This window comes from Heliconius melpomene, chromosome 13 (assembly GCF_056956725.1).
Source record: "Heliconius melpomene rosina isolate 202511_hmr_F chromosome 13, ASM5695672v1, whole genome shotgun sequence".
In the NCBI taxonomy this organism is placed as follows: Eukaryota; Metazoa; Arthropoda; class Insecta; order Lepidoptera; family Nymphalidae; genus Heliconius; species Heliconius melpomene.
Genome location: NC_140401.1, coordinates 15,776,201 through 15,790,251, shown reverse-complemented (window position 1 = coordinate 15,790,251; position 14,051 = coordinate 15,776,201). Strand labels below are relative to the sequence as shown.

Here is a 14,051-nt window from a genome sequence, read left to right as displayed (position 1 = left end):
GCTTAAGTCTATTTTAAGCATAATTATATATAATTATAAAAACCCAGTCAATTGCGAGTTGGACTTGCCAATCAACGGGAAGTACCATTTATAAAAGTTGAAAAACTTGAATTTGAATCAATACAGTGGGGGATTGGGTAGTAAGAATGTTAAAAAAAACTTAATTTGCGGGGGTGTGCACTCTTTTTGTATAAAGTGAACTACACGACTAGACGTGGGATACATATTTTTAAAAAGGTAATCGATATGTATGTTTTTCTAATCACTTATTGATTTACAGCCAAGTCTTATAATATGGACTGTGGGACTAAGTATAAGTAGGTATAAATGTGATATGCACAAATGTAAACATTATACAGTCATTTAAATGTAATCAATTGAGGCAATATAACTACTTCCGAAATTTTAAATAATTTATTTTAATTTATTCATAAACATTATATATGTATATTGGAGGAGAAATTTCAGGTTCTTAGTCATGCTTATGGTCCCAAATGACGTAGTGAACAATGTGACTGTAAAACAGGATGTGATAAGCGTTCAAGGCGATTTTATCAAAATTTTATTTAAAGACCAATTAATTGAACTAAATAGATAATATAGTTTTTTTTTTGAGAACACGGTCTTTCTAGATAAATAATTAAAAGAATATCACCAATAATACCCTCTCAGTTCAACATATATATACTTGTTTTTATATATCATATATGAATTACCATATTATTTCAAATCGGTGTTCAGTAATTTGTAGGATACATATGACTTCTATATACACTATTCTATATACTATAGAGCAATAAGAATTAAATTTAGAATAAGATATAATACACGATTTAAGGTCTTACCTCAGAAGTCTCAGTATACAGCTCCCCATGTTCGTCCTCATACGTTATATTAATATTGGCGACGGTGTAGGTGTCGCCTCCGAACCTGTCCTCAGAGGGTCCGTAGCGCACGGACTCCAGGTCACTGCTGGGAGCGTGACACCCGACAATGCTGACCACCAATCCGATCGTCGCCACACGAGACCAAAGATCTGGGCGCATTTTTGTTATAAACACACATCCAATATATCGGCAATTAATATATATATAACACTTCACGTAGTGGCAGCTACACGTCGTGGCTCTACCGCGATCTCACACTGTGTGATATCGCTATCGGCTAACGAAAACACACGTAACGGATTTAGTTAAGAACGCGACACTATCGTTATCACTAGCGATTGGAACAATACTGGCTTGCAAGAAAAATATTATTTTGATGACTCCAGTCTGTTCTGTTCAAGCGAGGGTTGTCGTCATAACATTATAACGCAGCCTCCCGCTGGTGGTCCACTGCTGGTGGTCTACGAGGATATCAGATCATCTGAGAAGTCGACCGCTGCTCCATACCCCGCCAGGAACTTTGCTGCTGCCGGCAACTGAAACAATGAATAACGTCAATTATTATGTGCGTCATAGAATTTTTATCGAAACTGCTTTGTTTTAAAGCGATAAAAACATTATATCTAATTGCTAACTTGTACAGCTTTACGTTGTATGTCGTATGCGTCAGGGTAGGTAGAATGAGCCTAGTGTTAAGACACTCCGCTTCCTACTTATGTCTAATCTTAAATATATTAAGTAGAATTTTGCTAATTGCATCATTCATGGTGCAACAGCTAGAGTTGACAATAATTGTTAATAAATATAAAATTATTACTTTTTTCCTCATTTTAGAGAATTTCGAAGAAATTTTAGTACAATGACAAATAATGTGACTCAATTTTCTCATAAATATTCTGGTACCCTACTTCTAAGCTAAGTAATATATTAGGTATGAATAAACATACATTGAAATTTAACATTACGGTACAATGGATCCTCTGGATAAAAATATATATAAAAAGTAAATATGGACATAAAATTTTCATGATCATTAATTCGTAATTGAAAATCGATGAGAGATGTTACGTCGCGGAGCTTAACGCAGAATTTTGTCTCACCGGAGTGTTGAAATGAAAATTATGTATGACCCTCGAATGTCGTTTTTTATGTTTATTTTTTATTTCTTCGCCACTTTAAACACACTCCACGTTTGAATAACATCAAATATTAAAAATAAACACAACCTCCACGCTCAAATATATATACGAATATCAAGAAACTAGGTCATTACTTATATACATATTTATATATTCCTAAATAACTAGAGGTCGTTGACCCCAGATCGTTGACCGGGCTAGTATAAAATTCTCAATAATAGTGTGATTCGTACATTATGATAAAGTTTCTATTACAAGGAAATGATAAGAAAGAACTCAATTGCATATTCGAAGGATTTTCTATTTAGTTGGAAACGTAATCATGGATTCTATGCCTACATAGCATACTACAGTCAGCCTTGTTGAAACCAGTTAGAAGTTTTGAAAAACTTATTCAATAATTTTTTTTTTATACTGTTTTGCCATGTAACCGTTAAAGGTAGAATTTGACGAACAAATATTTGCTATGACCGTGTTGTATGTGCGTAACCGAGTAAACATTAAGCAGATGTATTTTTTTTAATACTTAAGTACAATGTTCTTTATATGTCTAAATATTAATATATTAAATATTATTAAAACAAATGGAAAATATAATATTAAATATTTATTATATTCGATCGATCAATTGATTTGAAAACATATAGACAATTTAACTTAAAAACATTAACTAGAACTCTACAATTATACTAAGTTTAAAAGATTCCCAAACAACGATTGGGTCCTTGAAGAAGCAGTAGAAATAAATAACGATTGATAAGACGCGTAATAAATTATGATTAATGTATTACATATATAATATGTATTACAAAATAATAATAGTTACATATAAAGATATCAGTTGCGTGTGTAAGTCTGTCGCAACTATATTGCTTAAACATAATTGTAAAAATGTTGAACATCACGAGCTCGTTACAATTGACGGAATGTCACGATTTATTTAATAAATGAATAGCGTAATTTAAGATCATATCTGTATACGCTGTAGCCTACACGTAGCAGGGTAGGAAAAGGGAACCTGGAAACGTAGTGTTTAGACTCCGTTCCCGTTAAGTCATTTCCGTTCCCCAACTTAATAAAATAACCGACGAACAAAATTAACGTAATTACATATATGTTTATGGTTATGTAGAAAATAAATTAAATATATTTTAAGTAATCAAAGATATGAGAATAGCACCTTAACATTATACAAAACCTTTTATTGTAAATTATCAATAAAACCCCTGTATTGTTATATGTGCAGCTAACTTATTAGCATTGCTTATCGTAACAAATTAACATGGCCAGTTGATACTTGATATTCATTCCGATAAAGCACAACTTACATATACATGTAAGAACGTGCTGATATTACTCATATACAAATCTATTATTTTCACGTTGTAAAATTATTACAAAAATAATATATAAATAAATATATGCTTATATCTTTTTTGCGTAAATTATAGGAAATGTGGAATATACAGTTTATTGCGAATTAAATATGCGAAACTCAATGAAAATTTAATTTAATGAAAGCTAAAACTACATAAATAATGAAAAGAAAAAATATTGCACGTCAACTAATTGATGACTAAAACTGATTTATCTTAAAAACTTGGATAATGATAAATAATGACAACAGAAAAACATGACTTCATAATGAATAATAGGTGTTCGCCTTACAAAGTGAAATTAGCGAAATAATCTTTGCTAGTACCTACATCCAAAAGTTACAATCAAAGAATGCAAATAATGATTCAATATGATTCACACAGAGTTCATAGACAATGTAAAGTAATAGTATATATAGATATTTATTTATATTTCCATTTCTCCGCTCTGGTGTCGAGGCAAAGCGCTGCGTTGAGCTCCGCCACTCAACACGCAATGCCTCCAGAATTCAGCGGAAATTGGGGAACAGAGTGTCTTAAGATTAGGTTCCCTCTGCCTACCCTGCTGTGAACGGTATACTGGGTGAAGCTGACGAAAATTTAAACGATACTCACTGTTCTTAAACGAGTAGAACACGGTCACTATCTACACGTAAGTATGACAGTTAGTGATTATATAGCCATTTTTGTTTATTATCAGCATCCAAATAATACCCTCGGAACTAGTTCCAATTCCTGGTGTGGTGATTACAAAATTAATTCATTTGCAATGTCGCCGTCACACTTCCGCGCTAACATCGATATGTAAGGATTGTATAATTGATAAGATAGCAACTTATATTTGATATGAATAAAAACAAAGGGTTCTTTATGAAATGTTTTTTTTACATATATCAAAAAATGATTTTTTTTAACTCCCGGTGTTGTAAGCATGATGTATCAGTGTAATATATATTATTTATATATTTATTTATATGACATTTGTTTGTGTACTCAAATGGGGAACAGAAGTAGCTTAATGGGAACGGAGTGCGTAAGCACTAGGTTCCCAGCTTCTCTCTGCCTACCCAGCATAGTGCGAGATACGGCGAGTGTTTAAAAAAACGTATAAAAAAATTGTATGTATTATATGACATACAATTTTTTATATAAATATAAGTGTCAAAAAAGGCGGTAAATAACATATTTTAGCAAGTATTGTGGAATCCTAAATAATGATCTATTTCTTTATCTGCATTCCTTATTTGCAAGGGATTTATAAAGTAAAATAAGATAAAATACCGCTGGTTGCCCTCATAACATGGTTTATATGTGATAATGTTTTTTAAACTTTTATTTACATAACTTTATGTAAGTTTATTATAGAAAAACATAATAAAAAGGCATTATTGTGATAAATATTTAACTTTTATTATAATATCTTGAGAAATTAAAATTAAAAATGCAAATTTTTGTCTTTGCAATCACATAAATATTAAAGTAATATGGAAGTTAGATCTAATGTATAGATACATACTATTAAAAACAAGTAACTATTAAATAGACACATGTTAACCACAACGAGTTTATCTATTAGATAATTCTAATTACTCGAGGCGTAAAGATTATATACATTATTTCTTATCAAATATCTATTATTATTTGTTAATGTAATTTGTTAAATATTATGAACTTAAGTGGATGGTAGTGGAAAAACATTATTTTCACTATTCTCTCCACTCTGAGGACTTATATGACACAGTGACATATAAAGTTAAATTAATAAATATTTAAGTTTTTCTAGAAAACAAAGCAAAGAAAGAATTCAGTGGAAAATGCGGAAACGGAATATCTGACCACTAAGTCTACCTTATACGCGATATATAGCGAAGAGCTGTACGTGTCACTAAATTTGGTCACTAATAACTAAAAGATCACTTAATTTATTTAATTTAAGTAAGTAAATATCGACTCAAAGTATATGCTTTCACAATCAAACATAACCGTATATAAAGGGAGGAAATAATTTATATTTATTTCCTTCAGTGAAGGCTGTTCCACGGCCGTGACTGAGCAAGGTCTGTCCTTCGTGGGCTTTAATGAAACAGCTCTTTCATACTCGTGCTCCTAGTGATGTTAGCGTCTTGTCAATCGATATACACAAACACGTTTTTTCTTAACATTTACACTTATTTTGTGGCATATCTTAATTATATCTACGCGTAAGTGCGTGTTGAGTGAGAGCGCGGCGGAACTCAATACCGCACTTTGCTTTGTTGCCACAGTGAAGAAATGAGAATCCACCACTATCTATCTCGTTTACAATCACATATTCGTGCCACTGCGCCTCAAATATTTGGTTTTCAGCTTCCCGCATATAGTAAGTTAGGGAAAGGGAGCCTAGTAAGAAGACACTCCGCTCTACGTCTAATTCTGGAGGCATATCAAAATATCATATATTTATATATCAAAATTAAGGAAATATCAAATATTTCTTTTCATCGGATGGTAATCGAACCTTAAACCTTAAACAACCTTAAACTTTATAAATACAATTCTTAACATTAAACAATAAAAATATATTTTATACACTAGCTGTAGTCAAGCGTATAATAAATGCATTTTCGAAGGTGATATTCGTTTATCAATATAATTACGTAGTTCTTAAACTTGCAATACCAGTTTTAAGATGTTGTAAACTTGGACTTATCAATTTTAATGGCAACACGGAAATAAAATAACCTCGCTAATTTATAAAACTATTTTTGTATGTAACAACACTGGGTGGAAAGAGGGTCTTTAGGCGTCTCCCGTCGCGTGACTGTATCGTGAACTTCAGGCGAAGGTAACTTTATTACCTGAAGGTTACGAACTTGGAGCTTTACTAATGTCATTGACAGTGAATAGGCATTTCAGTCAACAAAATGGCCGCGTGATTAAGCTTTATGATGTATGTCTGATAAAAGTTAATTAAGTTAAGAACCGTTTTTTTATTTTAAACCTCGCATCTAGAGTATCAGTTCACAATTTTTTCTTCTCATGGTTTTCTTCATTTATGTTGTGCGTAAGCGGAAATGGAACAAAGTGTTTTTTTTTATAATCTATGTAACAAGTTAAACAACTTCGTTTGTGGAATTAGATTAGAACTCGAGTAGGTAATTATTTTAATATATACCTATATACTTCATTAAATACGCCAAAACTTTTGTTAAAATATTTCAAAATCACACTTTACACTATGTTTAATTTCATTTAAAAACGCTTTTTAAACATATTATGTAAATTTAATTTGGATTATAAAATTATCAATTTTCCCATAATTTCCACCATCAGTGACTCAGAACGACGCTTCCTGGTTTTTTCCCTTCGCCAATCAGCCAATGAAATGGAGCGCGTCTCTTTTAATTGACGACTTTTTGTCGTCTGCAATCACAAAACAACTTCCGATGGAAAAAAGTCTAATAAAAAAATAACAATGTCATCTTCGCTTTCATTGATGAATTGTTTATATGAATTTTAAATAGCTGATGCTACTTATGTAGGTAATTAAGCAGATAAAAAAGTTAATAAAAAAGATATATATATATATATATATATATATATATATATATATAATAAAACTGTAAAGGGGGTAAAATCTGTAAATTGAATATAAACTAAAAAAAAAACACTTCAGGGAGACTTAATACAAGTAATAGAAGATTAAAATATGATTTTTGGAATTCTTGTTAAATATAAATTTTAAGTATATTGGAATTAAGCAAGTTTGATTCCATGTTAAATGTACCTATTACCAAGCTATGCAGTACTCACATAATCCCAACACTACTCCAAAAAAATTTATAAATATATAGGTACATAGATTTACACATTTTCTATCTGAATTAGACATGTTCTTTATACCAAATGCAATTTCAATTATTATTGATTTTCTGTAAACATCTTATACTATGTTTTAATTACAAAAATAAACCAATAAAAGCTATTAAATCTAATTGGCCACTGCAATAAGCGTGAGGTGATAACAATTATCAATTTTACAATAAAAACAAAGTAATTAACACATGCATTCAAGCAATTTATTACTTCTTTGTTTTCTATTTACCTTTATGTATAGGTATAATTAGAGACCAAATGTCATGAACTTGGTAGCGTTATTTTAGAAAGCTTTACTTTTTGTGCGTAATATAGCTGAATAGGCAAGAACCTAGTATCAAAACCATCCATTCTCTGCTTGGTAAATAAGAGACATTGCGTGTTTAGTGACAGAACTCTATGTCCTTTAACCAGAATGTAAAAATTACATGCTGCCTTATATGTGCTTTTTGGTAATTATTAATTTTTTATATTATATTTTCTCTATTCAAACCTTACCTTCCCACGTCGAATAAAGAAAATCTAGTCATACTACTCCGATAATTTAAAATAAATATTATAATTTAAACCCATAATTACTGCGTTTAACCAGATAAATAACGAGCTGAGCCAAAACAGCGTCGATCGATCGAAATAAAACTAATGCAGCTTAAGATGAGGATTTTATTTATATATTGGCAAGGAATCAATATATACATAACAATTGTTACGTCTTTCTAAAGCACTATTACCTAAACGATTAGCAAAACGCTATTTTTTACTCATAAAAATAATGGTGTATGTTATCTGCATACGTTAGTGACGTAATGAAAGACATTACAAAAGAATAATCGTAATAATCGTAACAGAAAAACTATATACTTATGCAATACATACTGCAGTAAAAAATGTAAAGAAATATAGTTTTCAAATGTATTGGGACGTCTTATATAACAAGACAGATAATTAAAAACCAGGGAGTTATTTGTTTTAGTTCGTGTAATCTGTAATTTAGCATGGCATGAACAAGGTTTGTGTAATCTGGAATTTTCTATTTTAGTATTGTTATTTATTTACATCCCTATTTGGATTGTAAATAAAAGACAATCTAAATAAAGAATCAAGGTAATTAATATAAATTATAGTTAAGTGATTTTCGAAAAGATTTCAAAGCGATTTGAAAAGAAACGGAAACATTTCTTAGTTACCTAAAATAATATGAAATTTAAATCTAAAACATATTATTGCATACATTACAAACATTTTGGCTGTTCTTGTTTTGTAAAATTTTACGCGTCATTTTGACATTCATAGCACATAAACGAGGTGTGAAGGTTGTTCGTCTATAGGTACAAAAAATGAAAAATTAAAAATATTTTGACTATAAGTAGGTAGGTACGTTCTTTGGACTCCCGAAGGGGAAGTGGCTCCATCGACCGCCTAGTCGTGCAGGGCAGAGTGGAAGGCACTAGAGGGCGAGGAAGATCTCCCATGCGTTGGACCGACCAAATTAAAGCTGCAGTAGGGGGACCCTTACATAAGTGTACCAGGCTTGTAAGACGTGTAACATCTCATTGTGATGACCACGACCGCTCTGACAAGAGTGTTACGACAGGGAAGAAGGTAGGTACGAGGCGACAGTTTAAGTATTACCTAATGTCTAAATTGTATCTTTATAGTAGATGCCACCACACACAACGCTGACTGACATGCCATGTCCATAAACTGACAGATGGTCAATCATATTCAATTGTTTATAATATACTCTATATAATAAAGTCTATAAAGTAAACGTGATCTATCAAGCATTGACGTTTCACCTCTAATAATCTATATATATAAAAGGACTTGTCCTCACTGACTGAGGTAAGACGCACGCACAGCCGTAACCGCTAATGGTAGAAACGTGAAATTTGGACAGATGTTTACTTTCGTAATCTGGACATCCACTAAGAAGGGATTTAGAAAAATTTTAACTCTAAAGGGGTGATATAGGGGTTGAAAGTTTGTATGAAAAAAAAATTAAATCGACACCAATTCTTATAAAATTTGAAATTTAGATTTTTAAAAGTATTTAATTGAATACGTGTTTCAACGTTTTCAAGAATTTTACCTCTAATGGTACAAATAAGGGGTTGAAAGTTTGTATGGAAAAAAAATTAAATCGACACCAATTCTTATAAAATTTGAAATTCAGACTCTTAAAAGTATTTCATTGAACACATGTTTCATGGTTTTCTAGAATTCTTCCCCTAAATACGCAAGCGAAGCTGCGCGCGTCCGCTAGTATAATTATAAATATTAAATAAATTTATATTATACACTAGTGGACCCGACCGCGGCTACGCCCGCTTGAACTATACGAATATTTATTAAATATATTTATGAAATTATTTAGCAGTTTTCAATAGAGAGATGCGTTAAGGAAGCTCATTTTGGGTGACGTTTTCTAACAACAAACTTTGCAAGTCGTTGCTTAGCAACGGTCGCATAGCAGTAGACAGTTGTTATTAACATGGCGGAATAAATTTCATGTCAAATTAATAAATATTTTAATATATTAGTATATATCGAAAATATTACAAATATGAGAAAAAAAAGTATCCTATGTTCATCCCGAGACCCTAAAGTATCCCTATATGAGTATTTTATCACAATTAAATTAGCGGTTTGGCCCTGATTGCGTAAAAGACAGACAGACAGACAGACAGACAGACAGAGTTACTTTCGAATTTATAATATAGGTATGGATTATATGACAATGTAATAGGAGCCAATGTAGTGCAGGGGCACAAACGGGGTGACTGTAACGCGACAGGTTGAGGGTGAACCCTCAATTTCAAACTCGAGGAAGTGTAATATTAAATATTTTCTTTTCTTCGCTCTGGTATCGAGTAGAGTTTTGCCACTCAACACGCCATACCTCCATAATTATTAAATATTTAAATGACTATTTGCTTCACTTAAAAAGTGATTTGTTTAATAGAAGAGACAGATTGTAAGATTTTAATTAACTATAACAATGTAACTTTATATCTGTATCAAATAATATTTTTTATTAGTTGGTAGGTACTATAAAATTCACGTATTGTAGCTGACTAAATCAGTATTCAAAGCTCGCTGTATACAATAAAGAAGTTGAGTGTAGGATTAAGTACAAAATACAAATTAGTTATTGAATGAAAGGATATACCTGGAGGTACAAAAGAATAATGCAACAGGTGACGGATATGGGAGCCAGCGGTAATCATTTCCTGTGCTTAAAATACTGATAATTTTAGTAAGGAGTGGGTAGCTTTGTATTTAAGTGTGGCATCACGTTCATCATATTTTAGTAGTATATAATACAAGTATTAAATAAACATATAAAAATTATTTTTTTCATATAGATATTACGTATAAGCTTTTAGCTTTGACTTCGTCCGCGTTGTCAAATTGAAATTAGTGTGTGTATGATACATGACATATTTAGTATTGGAGGCAATTCAGACCATATGTAGACCTGACCGTGTGCAGGTACAGTATCTCCAATCAAAGCCCACTTTCCGCATATTCTGGAGAAATTGCGTAAGTCAACGCCGCGCTTTGTCTCGATACCACAGTAAAGAAATGGAAATAAAAATTTACATAAATATTTAATTTCCTCGAGTGGGGATCGAACCAACATCCAGTCGCTTTTACAGTCCCCATTTTGTGCCCCTGCGCCAAGACTTAATCAGGAATTTCTAAGACTAACGTCTTAAATTAAACTAACTTTCCAGCTTTATAATATTAGTATAGATTATAATATTACGAATAGATTGTATGAAGTAAATAAGTACTTTCATTGTTATCTGATGACTTTAATCAATTTTAAATTACATTCTTAAGCAATCCCGTTGTCTTCATATCAACATTTTTTTGCGTCAACATCTATTGTGAGTAAATGATCGCTTTAGTTTCTTAATACAGGAAGTAAGCATATTTTCAAGGATAGTGTCGTAATACTCTGCCGATACAATGAACCTGCAATTACATGGCGTTGCTTTGGTTTAGTTCATACAGTAGTATTGAAATATCTACATTTTATATAGTTTATTTGACTTATTGCTTTTATATTTGTTTTAAAAATATATGATGATTTTTTCCTCATATCATAAGAAATGTAGAGAGAGAGTAGTGATATGGCCTAATGTCACTTAGTTATTAAATGCCAGCACTAACATTTTTTGTTGCATATCTTTCATGTGCAGATAGACATAAGTATAGATTATAGAAAATTCAATATCTCCTTATTTACGCTTAGAAATATCGTTACCCACAGAAATCTAAAGTGACTAATCACTCTGTTATTCTTGTAGCAAAATAATTAAAATTAAAATAGCATCCATGTTAATTATAATGCAAAATGAATACTAAATAACGTGATCAAGTCTCAACATTACAATATTCACTTTCCTTTGAAATATTAAAGTGGCTGCAAGTGTTGCTAGATACAAGAATAACTTATGGCACATTAGTAAGTATAGCTTATGTTGCTTGGTAATTACTGCACGGATAGGCTTATATAAATAAATAATAAGGGTATTTTATTATCTGTGCATTTGAACTATGTGTTGATTAATAGTTGTATTATTTTATTTAATAATACAATTCTAGTCTAGCGGCAAGGGCTAAGATTTATATTTGTTAATTATAGAATAACTAGTGGACCCGAACGCGGCTACGCCCGCTTGAACTATACGAATATTTATTAAATATATTTATGAATTTTTTTTCAGTTTTCAATAGAGAGATGCATTAAGCAAGCTCATTTTGGGTGACGTTTTCCAACTGCAAACTTTGCAAATCGTTGCTTAGCAACGGCGGTTGTTATAAACATGGCGGAATAAATTGCATGTCAAATTAATAAGTATTTTAATATATTGAAATATATCGATAATATTACAAATATGAGTAAAAAAAGTATCCTATGTTCATCCCGAGATCCTCAAGTATCTCTATAGCCCTGATTGCGTAAAACACAGACAGACAGACAGAGTTACTTTCGAATTTATAATATAGTTATGGATTAAGGAAGCCTGCTTAGCGCACAGTCAGGGCCCATGTGTGTGCTGTGGGTTCGATCCCCACTCGGGAAAATGAAATATTTAATATTTTCATTTTTCCGCGTTTCCAGTATTCGGCAGAACAAGGAGAACAACGTGTTTTAACACTAGGTTCCCTCTGCCAGTTTCAGTTCCAGGATGAAACTGAAAAAAAAATCCTATTCGCTGACGATTTTCAGAACCCTTCTAACGATTTAATTAAAAATAGTGGAATTAGAAGTCATATAATTAGAACATATAGAACCTTATATTACATCACTAGTACTAAAAGGCATTGTCAGTTACTTGTATTATCAGCGGTATTTAGTTACCAGTAGGTACCTACAAAGTTTTTCAAAGAAAGCGTGTAGCGAGAAAGCTAAGGATAAAGTTTCAAACAATGTCTGTCACTCTTTGTCCTTTGTGCCCGTTTTACATTATATTACATTTTATTTCATATAATAGAGAAGAAAGCCTTTGATGTACTTATTTATCACAGATTTACTACAAAATGGGGATATTAGCCTTATATTAAAGTTTTAGCGGGAGTTATTAAAATATTATATATAGAAGTAAGTAAGTATCCGTGGCATAAGGACACAAAGTGTGACAGGTTGTAGGAACGATTCTCACTCGAGTCACTCAACACGCGATGCCTTCAGAATTCGGAAAATGGGGAACGGAGTGTTTTAACACTAAGTCCCATCTGCTTATGCTACTGTGTATGGGATACACTGCGAAACTAAAAAAAATAGAAAATTACCGTTAGCAATTTGCCATTGTACATATAAACCTAACTAAACAACTATTAAGTTTATTAAGGTTGTTTCAATTACTGCCCTATAAACTTTGTTCTATATAACTAAGTTAATTAAAGACATACATACATATATGAATGTTTTCCCATTCTAAAGTACGTAGGCACATAAAAGTTCCGTGTATGGTGTTAATATAAATAAGTATATTAAAAAAAATAATTATATTTTATAAGGAAGCGTCTTACAGTACCTACCTACGCTATAAAAATTTACATATATATGTAATCATTTCCGATTGCAAGCCAATAACAATGGTGTTGTGAAGGTCGATAACCAGGGAACCTTTTTTATATTTGAAAAAAAAAAAACATCAATTAATTGATGTCGTTTTAACAAAACGCCGTGGTCTACCTGCACTTAGTAATAGGTTCAAGTAATATTGGAAAATCAAGTTACGTTTTATTTAAACTCGTAGGTCTTTCTTCGTTCAACTAGATAGAGATAACCCTTATCAAATCCACGTTTTCCAGCTGCTTTCAAGATATTGTGCAGAAAGAGCTGGAACACAACAGCGCACGTTGTCATAGTATACTGGAGACATAAAAAATAAATCGTTTTTCATCGCACCCACATTATGAGAATTTATATTGTTTTTATGCAAAGTCTCTTAACATGAGAATTTATATTGCTCTTTAATGGAATAATTTAAACTAAAATTAAAAATTTTAATATTTATGTTTTTTCTTAGGTAGGTTTCGTAATTAGGTATTTCAAGAAACACATAGGTACAATTTCACTTTTCCCTTTGTTTAGAATGAAAGTTCACATCGAATATTCAAATAAGTAATAAATATTCGATTACTTATACCTAAATTAACATAACTTGTGTATTATTAACAAACACGGTGAGTCACTGAAAGGTGGGTAACTAATTCATACTATTTCAGGCCACGGCTCTGACCCCGTCTTGTTATTGAAATGTAAATGGTTT

At 31.5% G+C, this 14,051-nt stretch overlaps 1 protein-coding gene across 6 annotated transcripts in view; it reads right to left on the bottom strand.

The window, feature by feature from the left end:
- The window catches only part of gol (ring finger protein goliath), a 67,949-nt gene that overhangs the window by 33,098 nt on the left and 20,800 nt on the right, over positions 1–14,051 (bottom strand). For all 6 annotated transcript variants that reach the window (XM_085195897.1, XM_085195898.1, XM_085195899.1 and 3 more), the window contains exon 2: positions 846–1,423. In XM_085195897.1, coding sequence (XP_085052023.1) covers positions 846–1,046 — 201 coding nt within the window. In that variant the 5' untranslated portion in view covers positions 1,047–1,423. The remainder of the gene's footprint in view (positions 1–845; positions 1,424–14,051) is intronic.